Below are 19,815 nucleotides of genomic sequence, written 5' to 3' on the forward strand. Positions count from 1 at the left end.
TAAGGACAGGAGTAGGGCAGGGATAGGGGCAGGGATAGGGCAGGGGTAGGGGCAGGAGTAGGGCAGGGATAGGGGTAGGGATAGGGGTAGGGATAGGGCAGGGGTAAGGACAGGAGTAGGGCAGGGATAGGGGCAGGGATAGGGGCAGGGATAGGGGTAGGGATAGGGGTAGGGATAGGGGTAGGGATAGGGGCAGGAGTAGGGCAGGGATAGGGACAGGGCAGGGGTAGGGGTAGGAGAAGGGCAGGGATAGGGGCAAGAACAGGGGCAGGGCAGGGGCAGCGGTACCGCCGGTGCGCGGGCGGGGCGCTTCATTCCCGCTCCCCGGTGCCGATTGGCGGTGGGCGGTGCCGGGGCGGTACGGGGCGGTACGGGGCGGTGCCGGGGCGGTGCCGGGGCGGTACGGGGCGGTGCCGGGGCGGTACGGGGCGGTACCGGGGCGGTACGGGGCGGTACGGGGCGGTACCGGGGCGGTACCGGGGCGGGCCCGTCCGGCGGCGCGGCGCGGGGCCATGCGGCAGCCCCCGGGCGGTGGCGGCGGCGGCGGCGCCGCCTTCCTGCCCGCGGCGCGGTGCGGAGCGGCGGCCGGAGCGCCCCGCACAGCCATGGGCGATGGGTGGCTGCCTCCGGACTGCGGCCCCCAGAACCGCTCCGTGGCCGGGGTGACGGCCGTGCCGCCCGGGAGCAGGCAGCTGCCCGCCGCCGAGCTGTCGCAGCAGTGGGCTGTGGGCATGAGCCTGCTGATGGCCCTGGTGGTGCTGCTCATCGTGGCCGGGAACGTGCTGGTGATCGCGGCCATCGGGAGGACGCAGCGGCTGCAGACCCTCACCAACCTGTTCATCACCTCGCTGGCCTGCGCCGACCTGGTGATGGGACTGCTGGTGGTGCCCTTCGGGGCCACGCTGGTGGTGCGGGGCACTTGGCTCTGGGGGTCCTTCCTCTGCGAGTGCTGGACCTCCCTGGACGTGCTCTGCGTGACGGCCAGCATCGAGACCCTGTGCGTCATCGCCATCGACCGCTACCTGGCCATCACCTCGCCTTTCCGCTACCAGAGCCTCATGACCAAGGGTCGGGCCAAGGGCATCATCTGCACCGTCTGGGCCATCTCTGCCCTGGTCTCCTTCTTGCCCATCATGATGCACTGGTGGCGGGACGACGACCCCCAGGCGCTGGAGTGCTACCAGGATCCGGGCTGCTGCGACTTCGTCACCAACAGGGCTTACGCCATCGCCTCGTCCATCATTTCTTTCTACATCCCCCTTCTCATCATGATCTTTGTGTATCTGCGGGTGTACAGAGAGGCCAAGGAGCAGATGAGGAAGATCGATAGGTGCGAGGGCCGGTTCTACGGCAGCCAGGAGCAGCCGCAGACGCCCCTGCCCGCTCACCCTCACCACCAGCCCATCCTCGGCAACGGCCGAGCCAGCAAGCGAAAGACCTCTCGCATCATGGCTATGAAGGAGCAGAAAGCCCTCAAGACTTTGGGCATCATCATGGGGGTGTTCACCCTCTGCTGGCTCCCCTTCTTCCTGGTGAACATCGTCAACGTCTTCAACAGGGACCTGGTGCCGGACTGGCTCTTCGTTTTCTTCAACTGGCTGGGCTACGCCAACTCCGCGTTCAACCCCATCATCTACTGCCGCAGCCCCGACTTTCGTAAGGCCTTCAAGAGGCTGCTGTGCTGCCGCCGGAAAGCCGACCGGTGGCTGCCCGGCGGCGGCGGGGAGCTGGCCCGGCTGCCCGGGGGCTTCATCAGCACCGTGGGCTCCCCCGAGCGCAGCCGGGCCGGGACCTGGTCCGACTGCAACGGGGGCACGCGGGGCGGCAGCGAGTCCAGCCTGGAGGAACGACATAGCAAAGCCTCCGACTCGGAGTCCAAGGTATAGGGGGGCGTGGGGGCCGCGTCCGAGCCGGGACAGGGGGGAAGGCAGGCAGGGAGACACGCAGGAGCAGAGATCCCCGGCAGCTGCCTGATGGTAACGCTAGTGCCGAGCAGAACGATCCCTGCCTTGGCAGGGGCAGCGCGGGTGTTTGCTTAGGAATAAAAGCAGGTGAACTGGTGTACGACATACCTCATCCGAAACTACAGAAAACAGGAAAGCCGCTGAGCGGGCAGCGAAGGAAACAAACGGGCCATCCCCGAGACAGCCTCCGCGTCTTTCGGGGACGCGCTGTCGCGGGGCCGGCGGCGGCAGCGCCCGCGCTCCGTGCCTGTCCCGGGACCGGGCTGGCGGCCGAACCGGGGCTGGTGCCGGCCCGTGGCGGCTCCAGCTGCGGTCCGGCCACCCCCGCCTGGCCCGGGGCTCGTCCCCTCTCCGTGGGCACCGGGATTTTGGGAGGCGCGGGGTCGGTGCTGCAGGTGCTCCGGGCACAGAGCGCAGCCGGCAAGACGGAGACCTGCTGGCAAGATGAGTTTGAAGCTCGGAGTAGCCGTGCTCTCCTCGTCTGCAGAGCAGCGAGAGAGAAAACAGTGAGCAGTGAGGAGCGCTGGCGTGTTCTGAAAGGGGGTAACACAACCCGACCCCACTCTTGAGCTTATTCCCTCTGCATCAGCCAGCAGTGAGTTACTGTGCTTATCTCCTTCGGCCAGACAATAGCAGTCAGGCTGAGAAACTTCTACCTCAAACTGTGCATATTGTACAGGGGAATGAACGGACCATGTTTATATTAAACAGCATATTTACATACCACTAATAGGGGTTTAGGACAAGGGCCGGGGAGGGAGGGGTGAGGAACCTTCTGCAGCTTGTTCATTGTAATTACAGATGAACGGGGGGAGGGGGGAGAATCCTGGCAACAAAAATTTACTGCACACTTTTTTTTAAAAAATGGCGACAAAGTCGTTTTTTTGCACAGTGTTAAAGAGTTGTAAAGTTATTTGAAGATAGTACTTGCACACACGTACATACACGCAGATTGAAAAGGAAACTGAGGTTTGCGTAACACCGACCCTGAACCTGATTTCTGGTTTTGTCAGATCTGTTATAGTTTTATTGAGAGAGTGACTTTTTTTAATATTATTTTTTGAAGGTACTGTAAATATATCCATATTATAAATTAAAATATCTTAAGAGACTTTATTATTTTTATTTTTATTTCCAAATGCCCACGTGAATCTGCTGTTATTTTAGCACTTGTGTGTCATTTCCATTTTTCTCTCTGTGTGTTTTATAACGTATTTATACTTTGGTGCAGTTTACTACTGTGTAAGTAATTGGTCTATGTGCAATAAATACCATTGCAGCACAAGCAAATGTGTCTCTATAGGTTTTGAAACAACACCAACATATAATGGGAAGAACAGCATTTGTTTTTCTTCAAAGATGGCTCAGATTACCAATACAACTTGATCTAATGGCTTTTCCTGACACAATGTTGTAAAAAACCTGTTTGAAACCCAGTATGGTTGTGTTCCTGTTGCAGTGAGGTCCACTGACTTCCCTTATTAATGGGAAAAAATTAATGGCTAAAGACAAGGTGTTTCCACTCTGATAATGAATACTCATTTTCTTGAACTATTCCTTTCTGGAATATATTAGTCTCTTTTTTATTTTTTTTTTATTTTTTTCCCCTTTTGTTGTTGTTGTCTTTGGAGTACATGGCTGGGAGTCAGGAGACCAGAATATTTAAGATTACAGAGGACACTTAATTTGAAAGCTTAAAATGGTCTTGAGTAGCAAGAAATCTCTTTAATCACTACATGCCACCCCACAAGTAGGTGCACCTCATGCTGACAGCAGGCCTGATCCTGCCCAAGCAGGTCATGATAACTGAATGTTGTATTTTTCATTGATCTAAGCAAGGAGTTACAGTGAGCAGAAGTGCTGCAGCTTTGTGTCCCTGCTCCGAAGGATTGTGTTCCTTTATTGCTTTATGAAGGTGTGCTCTATCCTTGTGGTTTCATTACTGAAATGAGTAAATGGCAGACAGAGAAACAAAAAGACAGTGCAGAATAAAAGTGAAGTATTTTTTAGCTTTATTAAACTTAGGAGTATAGTTTAATTAAATAGCAGCTCCCAAGAACAGCACTTCCCAAAGCAAGTTCTTCAGGGTGGTGGCTCGCGGTTTGTTTTGGAAACCAGTTGTTCATTTTTCTTTGTTTTCAAAGTTAAGGAATTTGTCCTTTGCAATTTCTAAAGTTGTATTTTCAGGGGGAAAAAAAAAGTTACTCTTTTCATGCAAATACAAAATAAAGGGATTGGAGAAGTAAATAATACTTTTCCATTGATGTCACTGGAGTTTGATGTGAGCTGCAGTTAATGGTGTCTTCCTTGCTAACAGTGAAACAGGCTCCTTAAAATGCTGGGGTGACATCAGATCAGGAGTTAAGTAAAGTGGGCTCTGTCATCAAATAATTTAAAAAAAAAAATTCTGGTTTTATCTTTGATTGCAGCAAACACAACAGGACCAAAAGGGTGCCCTGGATGGTGATGTCTGATGCCAGCAACTGCAGCGAGATGCAGGCTGTGCATGTCTGGAATGGGACGGGACGGGACGGGACGGGACGGGACGGGACGGGATGGGATGGGATGGGATGGGATGGGATGGGATGGGATGGGATGGGATGGGATGGGATGGGATGGGATGGGATGGGCAGACAGCACTGTGCATGTTATGGACCACAGAGCCAGGGCAGGGCCAGGTTCCTGCCTGCTGGGTAGAGCAGGACAGGATCCCAGCACCTGGCTGGGAACTGAAGTGAGTGTCAAGCCCTCATCCTCAGCAGGCTGCTAGATCCTGGGGAAGCACAGGGCCTACTGCACGGAGCAGGACAGCCTGATGGATTTGGCTCTTCATTTCATAAATCAGTTCACACACTCAGTTTTAACTATCCAAACACTTCTGTCCTTAGACTTTAAAAAGTGGTGACATTTTTGCTTCAACAGGGTCCAACTTAGGTGGGAAATTTATGGCCAGAGCTTGCTCTGCTTGCCCTGCTGAAGAACTGTACTGGGTGATGCATCTCCTGGACAAGTGTAATGGCACTGAGGTAGGATGAGTTTAGCCCACTGACCTCAGAAGGGCCAGCTGTGTCAGCAAAGCAGTCAGGATTTGTCTGCTGTTGAATTTTTGCCAGTTGAGGACCTGCTGGAAGAGTCTGGAGGCTGACACGTTGAGTGCCTTCGTAGAGAGCTGAAGTAATCCACTGGCAGCCTGCACAGGGGATGCCAGTCCATCTTGCACGGCGTGGAAAAGGCAGTGGCACAGTAACAGTGAGGACAGAGCAGGACATATGGCACACATGTGTGCGAGGAAGGGGAGGCTGCTGGCGAGCAGTCTGCTGTGGATCACACTCAGAACAGGCTGTTCTCTGCAGGGAAGAAGGATACTCTGAGAAGCGTTGTGGGGCAGCTGAAATACTCTGGAGGCAGTGAGTCAAACACTCAGGATGAATATTTTTTTCTGACAAAAACCAGACATGGATTAGCAGTTGGAGCTGCAAGTCAGAAAGAAAAGGTGGTAGGCATGCGGCTGCACACGTACGTGGGCAGGAAAGCAACAGCAAAGAGCTGCAGGCCTGCAGGGAAGGGAGACACAGGTAAACCAGAAATCCGCTCAGAGAACACGTCCTGCAGCTGCCAGGACCAAAATTGTTTGGCGAGGATGCCTGGAGACTTCCACAGGGAAGACGCCCGATTCTCCAAGGCGCCGGCCACACTCCGTGCAGTGTTTGCTCAGCACTTCTGAAAAGAAGGCTGCCTCTCTCCACGTGTTTGAATGGGGATGGATGGGCTTGAAGGGCTGGATTCAGTTTTGTGTGTGCTCAGGGAGCTGAGTCTGTTTCAGACACACAGGCTCTGCAGAAGGACTCCCCACCAGTGAGAGCTGCACAGAAGCCCTCCTGCAAATCCGCTGCACTCTGAGACTGCAACCCTCGGCATCCACTGTCTGTAGCTCCAAGCAGCATGGAACTATGTGCAAAACAGGTGGCTTATGATCTGAACTGTGCGTTTGACAGCATCAGCTGGGTCTTTGAGTTGCTGCATGCACTGGTTCTTATGCAGATGCTGCTTTTCCTTTTGGGTATCCATCCATGTGTCATCAACTATAAGGATAACTTCTTTATCGGCTTTTTTTTTCCCCTAAACCTTATCTGAAGCCGGGGTTTTATTAACAGCCCTGAAGTGGCTATTTTGCAAAACTTCCTTGTGCTGCACACTTTCCTAATTTATTGTAATTTCCCGTCTGGTGGAGTGCACTTACTTCCTTTATGTAATAGATCAGCTGCAGGCCTGGAAATTGGGCAGCTATGAACTGAAAAGAGCAGAGCAGACTTTCGTGAGGCCAATTGCGGTCAGGCATCATTGGCACTGGGAGCAGAATTTGACCTGATAATCTAATCTCATACGAGAGACTATCTCCATAAAAGTATTGTTACCAACAGCAAATGACCTCTGCTAATGAAGCTGGAGCAATTAGTCCTGTTTAAAGCTGTTGAGAAAATGTTAACTGCTAAACAACAGTTAGTGCTGGACAGTTCAAATAATGAGTGTTTTGTTTGCTGGTGTGTGTTAGGTGATGTGTTGGGAAATAATTATCCTTTGACTAGCAGCCAGCTTTGTACTAATCAGAAAGGAGAAGTCATGTTCTGTTTGAAGGATTATACCTAAAAATAGTTCTGTTACCACCACATCAACGAGCAAGATGAAGCAAATTCACGGCGATGTACACACCTTGCTAATGTTTCTCTTTTCATCCTAAAACCTCATTGTTCAGCTGGGACTTTCTGTCAGATTGTGTCAAGAGCACTAATGTGATCTCCTGCAATAGCACTAAGCACACTCTCCCCATGGAGCACTTCCCTATGCACCACTGACTCGCTTTCAGACCCTGCCAAATTCCCAAATGCCCCAGGAGGAAGTAAGGATTCTTTCTCTTCATATAACCAACCACACATCATGTAAGATCAACAATATTTCTGACAATCATGTGGTAGAAGAAATTGATCTGCTTTTTCTCTGAGATGTTTGTATGCCTGCCCCTCTGCGAGGAGCAGCTGCCCATGGTAACAGCAGGAGATTTATCCGTGCAATTCAGTAACTTCAGCCTGCCAAACTCTGCTGGGAAAAGTGACCAAGATGGGAAAAGGCTAAAAAAGGTGATGCCAGTGAGCAAACACAGAATTGTCAATGCAGAAAGGAAAACTGGGGTATCCTTGGCTATACTCTAGGTGTTGACTTTTACTGGTAAAGTGCAATTGGAATACACCAGACAGAGACACTGTGGAAACACAGGTTAAGAAGTGTGAGAGTTTAGACATTCCATATAGGAGCATGCCACCAAAGAACTGGCAGCTGAAATATGCCCAAAACATTCCTAGAAGTTTTTCTTATTCTTTGTGGATAACAGCAGCAGAATAAAGCACACCTGAGCCGCTTTCAGCTGATGTAAAGCCACACAGCTCCCACACATGGGACCCCCTCAGCATCTCCTCCTCCTCTCCAAGTGGCTCCAGCTGAGTTTTGTTGGACCTGGGCCATCCCCCAGCCTGGAGCCACCCTCCTGTTCCGTGGTGCCAAGCAGGAGGTGCCTTGTTGCCTCGGGGGGTGGCAGTGCTGTGGGCAGGTGCTGTGCGGTGCAGGGTGTGCCCACGCTGCCCTGGCTGTGCCAGCCATGCCCCTGCCCTGACTCATGCTCTGTCCTTCCAACCAGCCACAGAATTGTGCTGGAAATGGAGCAGAGTCTGGGTGTGTTATGTAAACTGTTGATCAGCTTCCTGGTTCACCAAAACCAGCAGCTCGGTACTCACATTTGCTTCACAAGTTAACTTTTTTTTCTGCCCTGCCCCACTCAACTTCCAGGTTTTTCATGGTAATGTTTGTCTTCTTGGCCTTAGCACCCAGTAGCACAAGTTTGTTTTTTTTTGTCTGTGCCCTGGCAGCTGTTTGAATCCAGACATGAACTGTACCAGGTGCTGAGCAATGTCTGGGTTGTACCCATTCCCTTCAGGATTGATGCTCAGAGTTATTAATATGGGCTGCACCAGAGTGCAAAATTCCCAAACAAATAGGAAATGAGTCCTGACCTCCAGGTTCACAACCTAAAGAAGGAAATAGAAGCTTACCATTTGCAGACTTTTGCCATTGGCATGATTAGCAGAGCGTCTCAGATGTAATGGTGTACCCTTCCCATCTGATCTTCTGTAATGCACCAAATCCTGTTGTCCTTAATGAGATTAAATGAGGATTTTTTACTAGTTCAGTGCCTTAGCCATTAGCAACTGTTGTGTGTGTGTCTCTAGGCAGTGATGTACCTTTGCAAGCCTGGCCCAGTGTCTCTCTCAAAGCCATGATATTTGGCTTCTTCCTACTAAAATTCTTTTGGTAATTGCTCTTAAACTCATTGGCACAATACTTTGAAAGGCAGATCTAATTGTATACACCAAAGAGGCAAACAGAGACACTAAAGAGCTCAAAATCTCAGCAGCTGCTAGGTGTATAAATATTTCAGATCCCAACAAGTCATTTTGCAGAGTCAGGTGAGTGCTGCAGCTCCCTTAAAATCTGCAAGCTGCCCTCCCTCAGAGGGGGACCCTGCCACTGTAAGGAGCAATTGCAGGGACAGCACAAGCGATTTTTCCAGGTGGTAAAACTGAACAGTGCTTTGCTGCCAAAATTTAGAGACCTCTTGTTAAGAAGAAGAAATCGAGAAAAGCCCTCGGCAGGAATTCCTAGTGGGGAAGGGAGAACAGTGCTTAGGGTTAAAGTTTCCATGTGCAGATGGAGAGCCCCGCACCGACCGGTCCAGTGAAGGTTACAGACCCTGGTGATGGACAAATGCCATCCACCACAGCCACCCCAGGGACACTCTCTGTGCCCCCAGTCACCTCCCAGTGCTGCCCCTCTCACCTGGCCGAGGGTCAGAAGGGACCCAGAGGTGTCCCGGGACACAGAGGTGGGTGCCAGCCCTCGCCTCTCATTGTGCACGGAGGGAGGAGCGCTTCCTCTTGGACTGGGGCAGGTGATGGGAGATGTCCCACAAAGCTCCCATTGTTCCGCAGCCCGCCTTCAGCCAGGGCTGGTTTGTTTGTCTGGCTCTTCCCCTAAATGCTCGCGTGGGAGCCGTCAATGAACCCGCTCAGGACGCTCAGGGCGGTGCGGGCTGCGCTCCCGGGCAGGCGGCGGTCCGCGACCCTCGCCGTGGGCACGGGGGCAGGAGGGCGATGTGCGACCTGCTGCTCACTCGCATCCCCGACCTGGTACCCTGGCGGCTTCCCAGACTAGGACAGCCACACCACCAGTGCATCCAGGCTGGATCTGACACGGGAGAGTCTGTGCGGATGCTCACAAAGCAGCTTGTGTCGGATACTCGGGATTTTTGGAGCTTTTATCTCAGATGCAGCACCAGGCAGGTGCTGCAGTAATTGCCAGCCACAACAGGTGTTGAAGCAGTGCTCTAAACCACCTTGGGAACATCCACGTGAGAGGTTTTGTTCCTGTTTCACTGCCAGGCAGTTGCCAGCTGTCTGCCAACAGGGTAGATGCCTGTCTGTGGTTTTCAACATCAGCCCGTCCAAGCCAGGGCTAGTGCTTGCCCCCTCTCCTCCCCAGCCCTCAACTCCCATTCCATGTCCTGCTTCCCAGCCTGGCTCCATGCCTGTGCTGCTGCAGGGGCAGTGGGCTCCTGTGGCTGGAAACCAGCCCCTTCAGACAAGGTTTGTTTCAGCTCACCCCGCAGGTTGCACAAACAGGGGTAACAAGTGGCATAGGAAGATGCAGAGAGATGGGTTAGGGATCATCTGTTTTGGTAGCAGCCCTGATCTGGATCCATCACTGTGATCACCAATCTCATGTCCAGTGCAGAAGCTGAGACCCAGACCAGCCCTCTCTGGTTCATTGTTTTGCTTAACTTGTGCTGAAAAAAGAGGACTTGCCACCCAAACCTTCCCTCCCTTTCAGAAGTTGCTCTGAATATTCTATTCAGAGACTTAGTGACTAAGCCATTAAGCTTCCTACTGTATGTGAAGAGTAAAAAAAAATTCATTTTTTATAAATACTGGTGCAATAGAAAAAGAAATTATTTAAGTCTTATTATTTCCAAGACCACAGCATGGGGCATGGGACAAACTTTTGACAGAGATTGGGACCAGGGCAGCTAAAAGAGTAACTCATGTGGGTCACAGCACTAAACTGTCCTCAAATGCAAGAGGGTGACGTGGCCACAAGCCAAGGACAGTGGAAAAATAATTCCCCAGGAAGAGCAGCTCTGTTTGCCCAGAGCATATGTATGAACCCCAACACTCATGGGCACCACTGTTAGAGGCTTGTGAGCAAACCCCATCATGTGTGTCTGCTGGTGAATGATGCTGAGCAGCTTTTATTCCTGCACACTTCACTTATGTGGGAGCAAGGAATGTGGTGATAAAAAGGCTGGAATGATTTCAGTGCTGGATAGTTTCCATTAATATATTTGTCATTATATAACACTGCCATCACAGTACAAAATCCAGTAAGGTGCCTTTTAGGAAGGTGGAACTTTTCAAAATAGCTGCAGTTAGGTAAGAGGGGCTGTAGAGCTGGGCTTTGATCAGACAATTTTTAATTGCACCGGATGTGTTTGGGCTACTGCATGGTATGAATTTCTTTGCCTTTAGGTTACAAGGCACCTCATAAATTAAATGGTTGATGTTGTCAAATGCATGCCATTAGCACTCCGAGCAGATAATCCTTCCCATGGCCTCATTGGAGCCTATCTCAGAGCTTGTCTCCAGATAATGGCCTGGAAGAAGAACAATGGTGCTCCCAGCTCTCAGGGGCCTCCACTTTTCTGTTCTGTGCTTCAGAGAAGAAAAATTATCATTATCTGCAAGGCTCAAGCTCTCTTTGAAATGCAGTTATTTTTTACTCATACACTCCCAAGTATTTTTTACATGATATCAGTGAGAAACTTGAAACCCCCTTTGAGAAGAGAAAGATTTCCTGCAGTCTTACTACTAAAGAAAATGGATAGATCAAGTAGTAAAGTTCAATGACTTACTTAGCGTTAAATAAGAAAGAGAATAATGAATTGGATTTTGTGTGCCTGGTTTTCCTCTGCAGGGAGCAGCCAGGCTAATGGATTTTCATTGCCTTGTGTTCATCAGCCTAGGTGAGTTCAAAACACTCTTGCCTTTTTATGTTCTCCTTTCCCTGCCCACTTGTCACAAATTCAAGTATTTGGAGATTAGCAAACACATAGATTTGCTGCCATCAGCACCATCTTGACTGGGGAGGAAAACACAGGGTTAACCCCCTGCTCCCAGTGATGACTTTTGGCTGCATGGGCATCTGTATTTTATTCCTGGTAGCTGCAAGTAGACAATTCCTTACCTAGGCTGGAGACTAGTTTCCTACTATTATGAATTCAGGCTGCAGCGTCCTTCAAAAAAGACATTATTTCCCCACTGGGTTCACCAAATATTTGTTGGGTCTCCAAACCCTCCTCTTTGTTTACAGGATTTGCCAAACATGCCGTAGGGCTTTTATTGGGGAAGGAAGGGAGGTGGCGGAGGAGGAAACTACTACAAAGCTATTTAACATAAACAACTCTCCTGTAAACTCCAGGCACGGCTTGGTAGGGAAGAGGTTAAAACTAGGGGGTGGATGGGGAGACTCATTAGGGCAAAATAATAAATGGCAAATTGAAAAGCCCAGGGAGAGACACAGGGGAAGAGATGAGCTGACCCTAAATGGGACCCTAAATGGACTCCCTGGCTTGCTGGAAGCCCTCTGCTGCTCTGACCTCAGGGTTTGGACCTGGTTCCTCCCTAAGGCATGCCAAAGCTGGGGGATGCTCAGACAGAAATTCTGCAGAACTGATTGGGAGTCATATTTCAAAGGTGAACCTGAAAGGTTTCTACAGAGCCAGAAATTGCTACTTCCTGCCCCAAACCTTTGCTGGGTCTGCCAGTGCTGCCCAGAGCCAGGGAGCTGCTCTCTGCCCACTTGGAGCAGGATTTCCTTTTTCCTACCAGCCTTGGTGCCTCAGGCTCTGTGGTCTGTTTTTGTCTGAATGGGAAATGCATAATGACAAACAGTTTAAACAACTTGTGGTACAAGGAAACTTGCTGGGGTACAGTACAGGACTCTAATTTGTTTCCAAGGAAGTGATGCACCCTCCAAAAGCACTCCAGCACTGATATTCCAAGTGCAGGTTAATTGCTGGCCATCCTCAGTGCTGCCTTCAGCCCTCCGCCAGGCTGGTACTCAGCCTGAACCTCAGGCATTCAACTGAGGTTCAGGGAAGGTCTGGCTGTTAGAGCTGTCCTGGCTCTTGGTTTGCTTGTGTGGGAAATTCTGGTCATCCTGGTGCTGGGGAAGGAAAACCCAGGAGCCACAAAAGCCACGGAGGAATTCTCTTGTTCTATTTCCAGCCCTGCTTTTTAAGACACAAAGGCTTTCAGATCAGATGCATTTCTGAAGCTTATCTGTGTGAATATTTCACTGCTTATCCAAGCAGAACAAAAACCTTCAAACCTTCTGAGGTCTATCCATCAAGAGCCTTATCTCCCCATGTCACAATTTGGCTCCTGGCTGCTGCTGCTTGGAGCCTCCCGCCACCAGCTGCCCATCTTCCCTCTCTGTGCTGCTGCACAGCATTCTCCACAGCCACCCTGTGGTCACAGACTCCCTGCCACTCCAGTGATGGCCTCTGCACTGCCTGTGCATGCTCTGCAGCCAGCCAGCATCCTGATGGGCTGCATTGGTGCTGCTGTGTCACAGCCCATGGTCTGCATCCCTCCACACACACACACAGTCTGGGATATGGCCAGAGCAGAGCACACTGACTCTGCCTGGCCCCAAGAATGAGGAACATTTGTCCTTTTTTTAATGGGATATTAATGGAGCTTGGATAAAGGAATGCTGTCTCCTCTATCTGAGGTTCCAAGACTGAAATACCCAAGAATATTTCTGATCCTCTCCCACCTGGAAGCTGCTGGTCCTGTCTGGCAGAGGCTCCACTGACATGGGGCTGCCAAGAGATCTCAAGGAGCACCTTAAAAGCCCAGACAGGCTCTGTCCCTTTGTAGCACAGCATGGTACCTGAACCACTGGGAAACACCAGGAGCATGGCAAGAACACAGGGGGGGCATCAGCATCGTCAGCCATGTGGAAATTCCTGGCCAAGTAAAACAGCTGCACAGCCAGACTTAGTGCCCAGTTTATCCCTGTGTTACTGAGCTGTGCCAGGAGAGTCTCTGCAGTGCCTTGGGACCAGGGCCACAGGACTTTTCTTGCTTTGAAGCTGAGCTGGCACAAGGAGTTGTGTGCAGCCATCCTGTCAAAGCCATGGCCAAAAACAACAGGGTGAAGTCTTTGGAAAGAGCCACCCATGCACAGTGTCACTGATTTAAACTGGGGACCTGGCTGGCTCAGGGCTTGAGAACAGCTTTTATGCAGGTCAGAGGCTGAGATCCTGTGCACCACGGTGGGGATCAGAGACCTCTACTGCTTGGTACTGCCTGGACTCAGCCCAGATGTAGCCAAGCTTCAGCATCAGGGTGGCCTTTTCCATCAGGGACCATTTTCCTATGGTGCTTTTCTCAGGAGACTCTGATGTGTGGGTTGGTTTTGCTCTCCTCCCTGTGGTTTTAATTCTTTTCTGTTTTGATGGTCAGAGGGGTAAAGCTAATTCCCATCTCATATAGAACAATGAATTAGTCTCAATAACAAGAGGCTAAATATACTTTTTATACTGTGGTGTATGATAAGCTATTTATAAATTTCATATCACTGCTGGATCGTAGTCAGAGTTTAAAATAAAATTTTAATTTAACCATAGTTTTCCAGTGTTGACAGATATGATAAATACTTTTTTTTCTATAAAACCTACTTTCAGTAGTGTTTTGCAAAAATCATTAGAAGCTAAGGATAATTTCTGTGACTTTTTTTGCTTTGTTTTTCTCCATGTTCCAGTATTTAGTTTAATGTTACATTCCATTATAGAAAAAAAAAATGTGTCTGTGGTAATCTGTTCTCCAAGGCCTCTGCTTAAGAGATGGAAGAATTTTCCTTGAGAAGACCAATGGAAAGAGGTGTCAGCTCATGTCACAGAGGCCTTGGGGCAGCACCTCTCTGAGGTAGAACCTCAGAAGCACTGCTGCAAAGCCCACTGGCAATTTCACAGTGCTTGAGCAAATCTTGGTATTTCAGGTGACCCCACAAGAGAGCCAAGAGGGCACAGTGGGGCAGGTTTCATGCCTGGAAGGTGAGTTTGAAAACACAAGCCCTCCATCTGCAGGAGGGTTGCATTCCTGTTGCATCCACCAATGAGCTGAGTCCCTTCCAAATTTTTCTGGACCCTCTCCAGTTTTCCTGCTTCCCCATGTAAACAGCCTTGAGGAAGATGTCTCTTTCTGCAATCAATCATTTTCATCCTGCAGTAAATAGCTCTTACATCAGCTACCATTGTATTGTGGATGTAAAGGCAGCACAACAGAGCCCTACCAGGTTGTGAGGTGAGTGGGTCAGATACTGTGCTGGAACAACAAAAACACAGGGAATGTTGAGCAGGAAAAAAAGCTTGTTTTTAAAGTGTTTTAAAGCTGCTACCTGTCTTCTCAGCCCTGCAGTTTACAGCCCATACTTCTCATGCTGCCTCCCTGACAGACAAACAAGAGATGAAGCTATTTGGAGAGCAAGCCTGTGCTCTGCAGACATGAAAACACTGACACTGACTTGTAGCTATATGGACTGGCCTGTGTCTGTGAGGAGTTTCCAGAAGCTAAAAATACCCAGGAAAGAGGCATGCAGAAGGGGAGAGAGGTCTTCTTCTGGTGGGCTGCCACTCAGGCTGCTTTCATGGTGATACCCAGGGGACGTCACTGATGCAGCCAGCTATGATAATCCTTTCAGTGGGAACAGGTGCTGGGGGATAATCCTGCTGTTTTTCTTGGTTATGGTGCTCTTCAGTCACTAAGACAGAGCAAACAGGATTATCACAGCAGCCATTCAGGAGGTGAAGGTTTTGGTGCTGCGTGCCTGGGGCTCTGTGGACATTTGTTTCCCAGGAAGGTGCTGCAGAGCAGCCTGCCCTGCTGAGAGCAGCCAGGTGGGCTTGGCTGCTGCTCCTGGGGCTCTAACTCAGACTGCCCCTCAGGGATGAGGGCTGCATCCCAGATGCAAAGGTCCTGCCCTCTACAGCTTTCCCAGGAAGATGCCTTCCCCAGAATCCCAGACAATGTGGGATGGAGATCCCAAATCCCAGCTGGACCATGGCACTGGCAGAGGAACTGGGGGAGGACAAGGGGTGGCAGCTCTGCCTGGGCTCCAGATTGTCTCTAGCCAGGAAGGTTTGAGGTGCTACAAACACCCTGGGGGCTCACAGTGACCCAGCCTGTCCTGCCCTGTGCCTGAAGTTGTAAGTGCAGGCTCATGCCTCCAGCAGACTTTAATGCATTGCCAGGTTTTGTTTTCAATCCCTGGATTGCTGCACTCATCCATCCCCTCTCATCCCAGCTCCAGTGTTCACCCTGGTGACTGTCCTTGCCATGCAAAGCCAATGCCTCTCTGTTCCTTTTCAGCACCTTTTGCTCTGCTGATAACAACCTCTGACCCCCCCACATGGTTCCCTTTTCCACCAGGGGAGGAAGGGCACGTGAGGTTCTTGGAATCAGCCTTCACACAGCCTCTGTGCACAGACACCAGCTCCCCACTGCTGGCTTGTTTCAGGACTTCCCTGACCCCTGATTTCAGTATCAGCTCAGCAACTGATCTTGGCTTCGTGGTTCTGTGGCAATCTGGGCCCAAAGCTATTTTAGATGGAAAACTACAGAATAAACACATGTGTACAGCATATAGACACTGAACTGCAGGAGGAGGGACCAGGGACGTGCAGGGCTGTTAAAGCTCCAGCTTGCAGTTGTGCTGATAAGGCAGTTTCCAAGAAATTGCCCAGCCCTTAAATTCTAGAAGCTCTCTCTTCCTAGGTCAACAACTTTCTATGGACTGAATCCTGGTGTCACTTTACAAGCAAACACAGCCAGGCTGGACCTTCTGCAGGTGGTACAAAAAACAGAACCCGTGTTGCTAAGAAGGGATCCAGGCACCCTCTGGCTTAGGAAACCAAAACACACAATGAGAAGCACATTGATAACTCTGGTAGTTTGGGAAAGCACAAGAAAATGTGCTTCAAAATCATTCTTCTTTGGCCAAGCCTCCTCCTTGCCTGGGGGGGATGAAGGCGGTGTTAGCTGAGCTGCTGCTTCCCTGTGCCAGCAGTGGGCTGCAGTGCTGCCACACTTGGGCTCCTCCCAAGGTCTTCCCTCTCCTGGAGGAGCTCTCCATCATCTCAGCAGCCAGGCTGCTCCAGCACCTGCTCCTCTGCAGCTCCACACCCTGCTTTTGGCCAGCCTTGACTTCACACAGGAGCAAAGACTCCTTGGAGAGCAGATTTTCCACAGCATCCCACAGCTCCATTAGCAAAAGTTCAGTGTGGCTCTAGTGGGAGCACAGGCAGGGCTGACTGGACCCAGTTGTTTGGCTCCCTCACTTCACGGGGATATTTTAAAATATCTTCTGCAGGTGCAGGAGTTGACACAACAGAGCATGCACCGTGCTAGAGTCTGTCCAGCTTGTGTGTAAACACCGCTAGTCCCCTTTTCAAACTGTTAGGAGCTGTTTCATAAACACAAAACACTTCACTTAATTTAAACCACGCAGGGTTTCCTCAGCAGGGCCAGTGCTGGAGGACACGGTACCAGCCCCAGGTCCCTGCCAGGGTGGCAGCAGAGCCAGGACCTGCTGGGCCCTCCTTGGTGAGTGCTGCTCAAGCTCCCCACGTGCCCCTCGCTGCCTGGCAGGAGCTCCTGTGCATGGCACAGACCCTCTGCCAGCCCTGTGGCACTAACAGAGCCCTGGACTCTGTTGGTGACACAGTGTGAGCCCTGTCAACAGCGAGGAAGTAGCCTTGGGCACCTGACCTGTTTCTTGCTCATTTTTTGTCTTCCAGAATCTGTTTCTCTTCCTTATTCACCCCACAGAACAGGGTCATCTTTCTGAGCTGAGGCAAATTGCTAAAATTCTGCTGAATTGGGGAACCTGTTATTTCCCCACCGAAACTTGCTCCTACCAAAAACCAAAATGATTCTTCCAGCAGTCTGTAGAAAGGGGGAATAAAATTCATGTGTACGGGATGGGCACATGCCTGAATTTGTGTGGGATCCCACACTTGCAAGTCTGGGAAGCCTTCGTGGGAAACACCCTTGCATGTTTAGGGCTCTCCATGGGAGATGTCACCATGCAGAGTCACCATGCAGTGCCACCATGCAGTGCCACTGTGAAATATCACCATACAGTGCCACTACACAATGTCACCGTGCAGTGTCACCGTGCAGTGTCACTGTGAAATGTCACCGTACAGTGCCACCACACAATGCCACCATGCAGTGCCACTGTGCAGTGTCACCATCCAGTGTCACTGTGAAGTGTCACCATGCAGTGCCACCATGCAGTGCCACCATGCAGTGTCATCGTGCAGTGCCACCATGCAGTGCCACCATACAATGTCACCATGCAGTGTCACCCTGCAGTTCCACCATGCAGGCAGCTCTCACGAGCATCCAGGTCAGGTCACAGGGCTGCTGCATTTGTGAGGGTTCAGCACCTAGCCTGGGCAATCCAGGAAACCCAGGGTCATGTTTGTCCCTGGGTTTGTCCCACTCAGATGAGTTCTGTAGCTGACTCCTGCAGCCCTGAGGTTAAGGGACTTGGAACCTTTTCTGCTTTGTGGATCTTCCAGTGCTGAGCACTCACTGCTGCCAGCTTCTCCAAGGGGCTCGTGATGTTGCAGCATGTGCAGTTCTGGGGCAGAGACTCTGGTTTCACACCAAGCTCACTGAATGCTATTGACACAGTTTTTTGATTGAGCCTTTTTTGTTCGAGCTGATCTACCAAGCTTCTCTGAGCCTCGACAGGCATGCTGACTTGCACCTAGAATGCATCAGGCTTCATCTTCCCAGTCAGCCAGGCTCTGGGAAAGTCACTGGAAGGACTCCAGTGGCTTTGAAATAGAAGTTGACTCATGCCCCATGAGATCAAAACAAAACGTCTCTGCATATGAAAAAATATTATGGAAACTGTATCATTCATGCACGAAAGCCTCACTTCAAGTTTATCATAAAAAATACATAATATTGTAAATGGAAAGAAAAAGTTGCACAAGGCCTGGTGTGCATGAAAATTATTGGCATGTGAAAATGTCTCTTCCCATAAACACAGCTGCAGTCTGGTACACAAATAGGCATCCAAAACGGGGAATCTTGGTCCCTTTCTGCTCTTCTTCAAAACTCTCCCTTTCTGTAGGAGTAATTACTTTCTAGACTCATCCCTTGTGTTGTCAAGAGTGACCCAGAGTGAAGGCTTAGGATGGAGTGACCATCATGAGGCGGTGTGGCGGTGTGACACTACCTCAGGAACTCAGACACAGCAGCAGCAGCACCTGGGAGCACTGCCAGGCACAGAGATGGGTGCTCAGAGCACCCCACAGCCAGGCTGCAGCACTTCCTCACCCAGCTCCTTGTCAGAGGTCTGAGCCTGGGGTCAAACCCTGCCCCACTGGAGCAGGCCAGGGTGTGGCCGTGGTGCTCAGCAGTGCAGATTCCCTGCGATTCCCTCAGCCCACATCTGCAGCTTGATCACATTCCAGCAAGAGCTGAGTGCCATGGTCCAGGGAGCAGGATTTAGCATATCACCTTGAGAAAACGAGCAGAGGATGGTTCTGCAGGCACAGCAAATGTAACTCTGAGGGGAAAAATGAATTAATGTGGGTATTAACCAGCAATTTGTCATACAGCCTCTAGAGTCATCTCCTGGTGCTGAGAAGTGTGCCGTGAAAAGCAGTGGATGCTTCTGTACCTCCTCTGGCTTCTCTGAAGCTCTTCAGCACTGGGAGCAGGGGGATGCCACCGAGCCTGTTTGCTGCTCAGGGATGGCAGAAGCCAGGATGAACACTACAGCTGCTGCTGCTGTCCCACCTCTGTCCAGGGGCCACGGGGCAGACTGCAGCTCAGCCTTTCCCCCTGTGCCATGCTTCCCTCCCTGCGTGGGAGCACCAGGAGCTGGCTGAGGGCACTGCAGAGGTGCTGTCTGTCCCCTCCTGGGTGGGACCATGTCCCATTTATCACTGCAATGCTTCAGTGTCCTCCCCCTGATGTGGGATCCTTCTGCCTCCCCTGTGGCAGAAGGATACCACCCTCCAGTAGCAGGGCCTGAATGTAAACACAGTCAGGATTCCAACAGCCCAGAGCCAAGTGAAATGATCCACCTGCACCGTTTGTCCACCGTTGCCACAAAGTGAGCCATTTCTTCCCCCAGAGCACACGCAGTTCAGCACAGCTGGCACAGTGTGCAAGCCCATCACTGATCTCCATGCTTGCAGAGGAGAGCTGTGGGATGGCTGAGAGGACTTCTGGCTCTCATGGTCTCCTGCCTCAGTGTTCTGAGGTGCCTGTGGAATGTTCCTCAGCTAACTGGGCTGTACTGGTTCCCTGCTGGAGCAGCTGACTGACCCTGGTTCCCTGACTGACCCCCAGCTGACATCAGGACACATCCAGCTGCGATGACTGAACCCTTCTCACATTCCAGAACTCCGACAAATAAATAAGGGGGTGTTTTGAAAATAAGGGGGTGTTTTGTTTTGGGAAATGAGCAAACCATCTTCCTGTTTGCTCTCAAGGACCTGCAGGGCAGGGAGCAGGAACAGGAGCATCTTGCTTGCCCGCCCTCCCAGCTCGCCTCCCCTCCTTTGATGGGTTTGGAATGAGCTCTGGAGGTCCAATGCTGAGAGTAATGATGTGTGAAAGCTCACTTTCATTCTTCACTCTACTTTTTTGGAAGG

General features: G+C 51.0%; 1 protein-coding gene across 2 annotated transcripts; it reads left to right on the forward strand.

Annotated features, from left to right (window-relative positions):
- The first annotated feature begins 508 nt into the window (after nt 1–508).
- On the forward strand, nt 509–19,573 carry ADRB1 (adrenoceptor beta 1). Of its 2 annotated transcripts, none has more exons than XM_085582807.1 (2): nt 509–1,880; nt 18,772–19,573. In XM_085582807.1, exons 1-2 carry the CDS (start codon nt 513–515, stop codon nt 19,042–19,044), a joined length of 1,641 nt encoding a protein of 546 aa, XP_085438933.1. In that variant the 5' UTR covers nt 509–512; the 3' UTR covers nt 19,045–19,573. The 2 variants fall into 2 exon arrangements, with proteins under 2 accessions (XP_085438933.1, XP_085438932.1); XM_085582806.1 differs by lacking the exon at nt 18,772–19,573 and adding an exon at nt 4,887–8,558.
- The last annotated feature ends 242 nt before the right edge of the window (nt 19,574–19,815 follow it).

This window comes from Lonchura striata, chromosome 6, assembly GCF_050655825.1.
Source record: "Lonchura striata isolate lonStrDom1 chromosome 6, ASM5065582v1, whole genome shotgun sequence".
NCBI classification, from domain to species: Eukaryota; Metazoa; Chordata; class Aves; order Passeriformes; family Estrildidae; genus Lonchura; species Lonchura striata.

Bases quoted from the DNA above. Each gene is read 5' to 3' on its own strand.
- ADRB1 (XM_085582807.1), top strand. From the start codon at position 513: ATGCGGCAGCCCCCGGGCGGTGGCGGCGGCGGCGGCGCCGCCTTCCTG. The intron at 1,881-18,771 runs GTATAGGGGGGC...TTTGTCATACAG, and splicing joins CCTCCGACTCGGAGTCCAAG to CCTCTAGAGTCATCTCCTGG.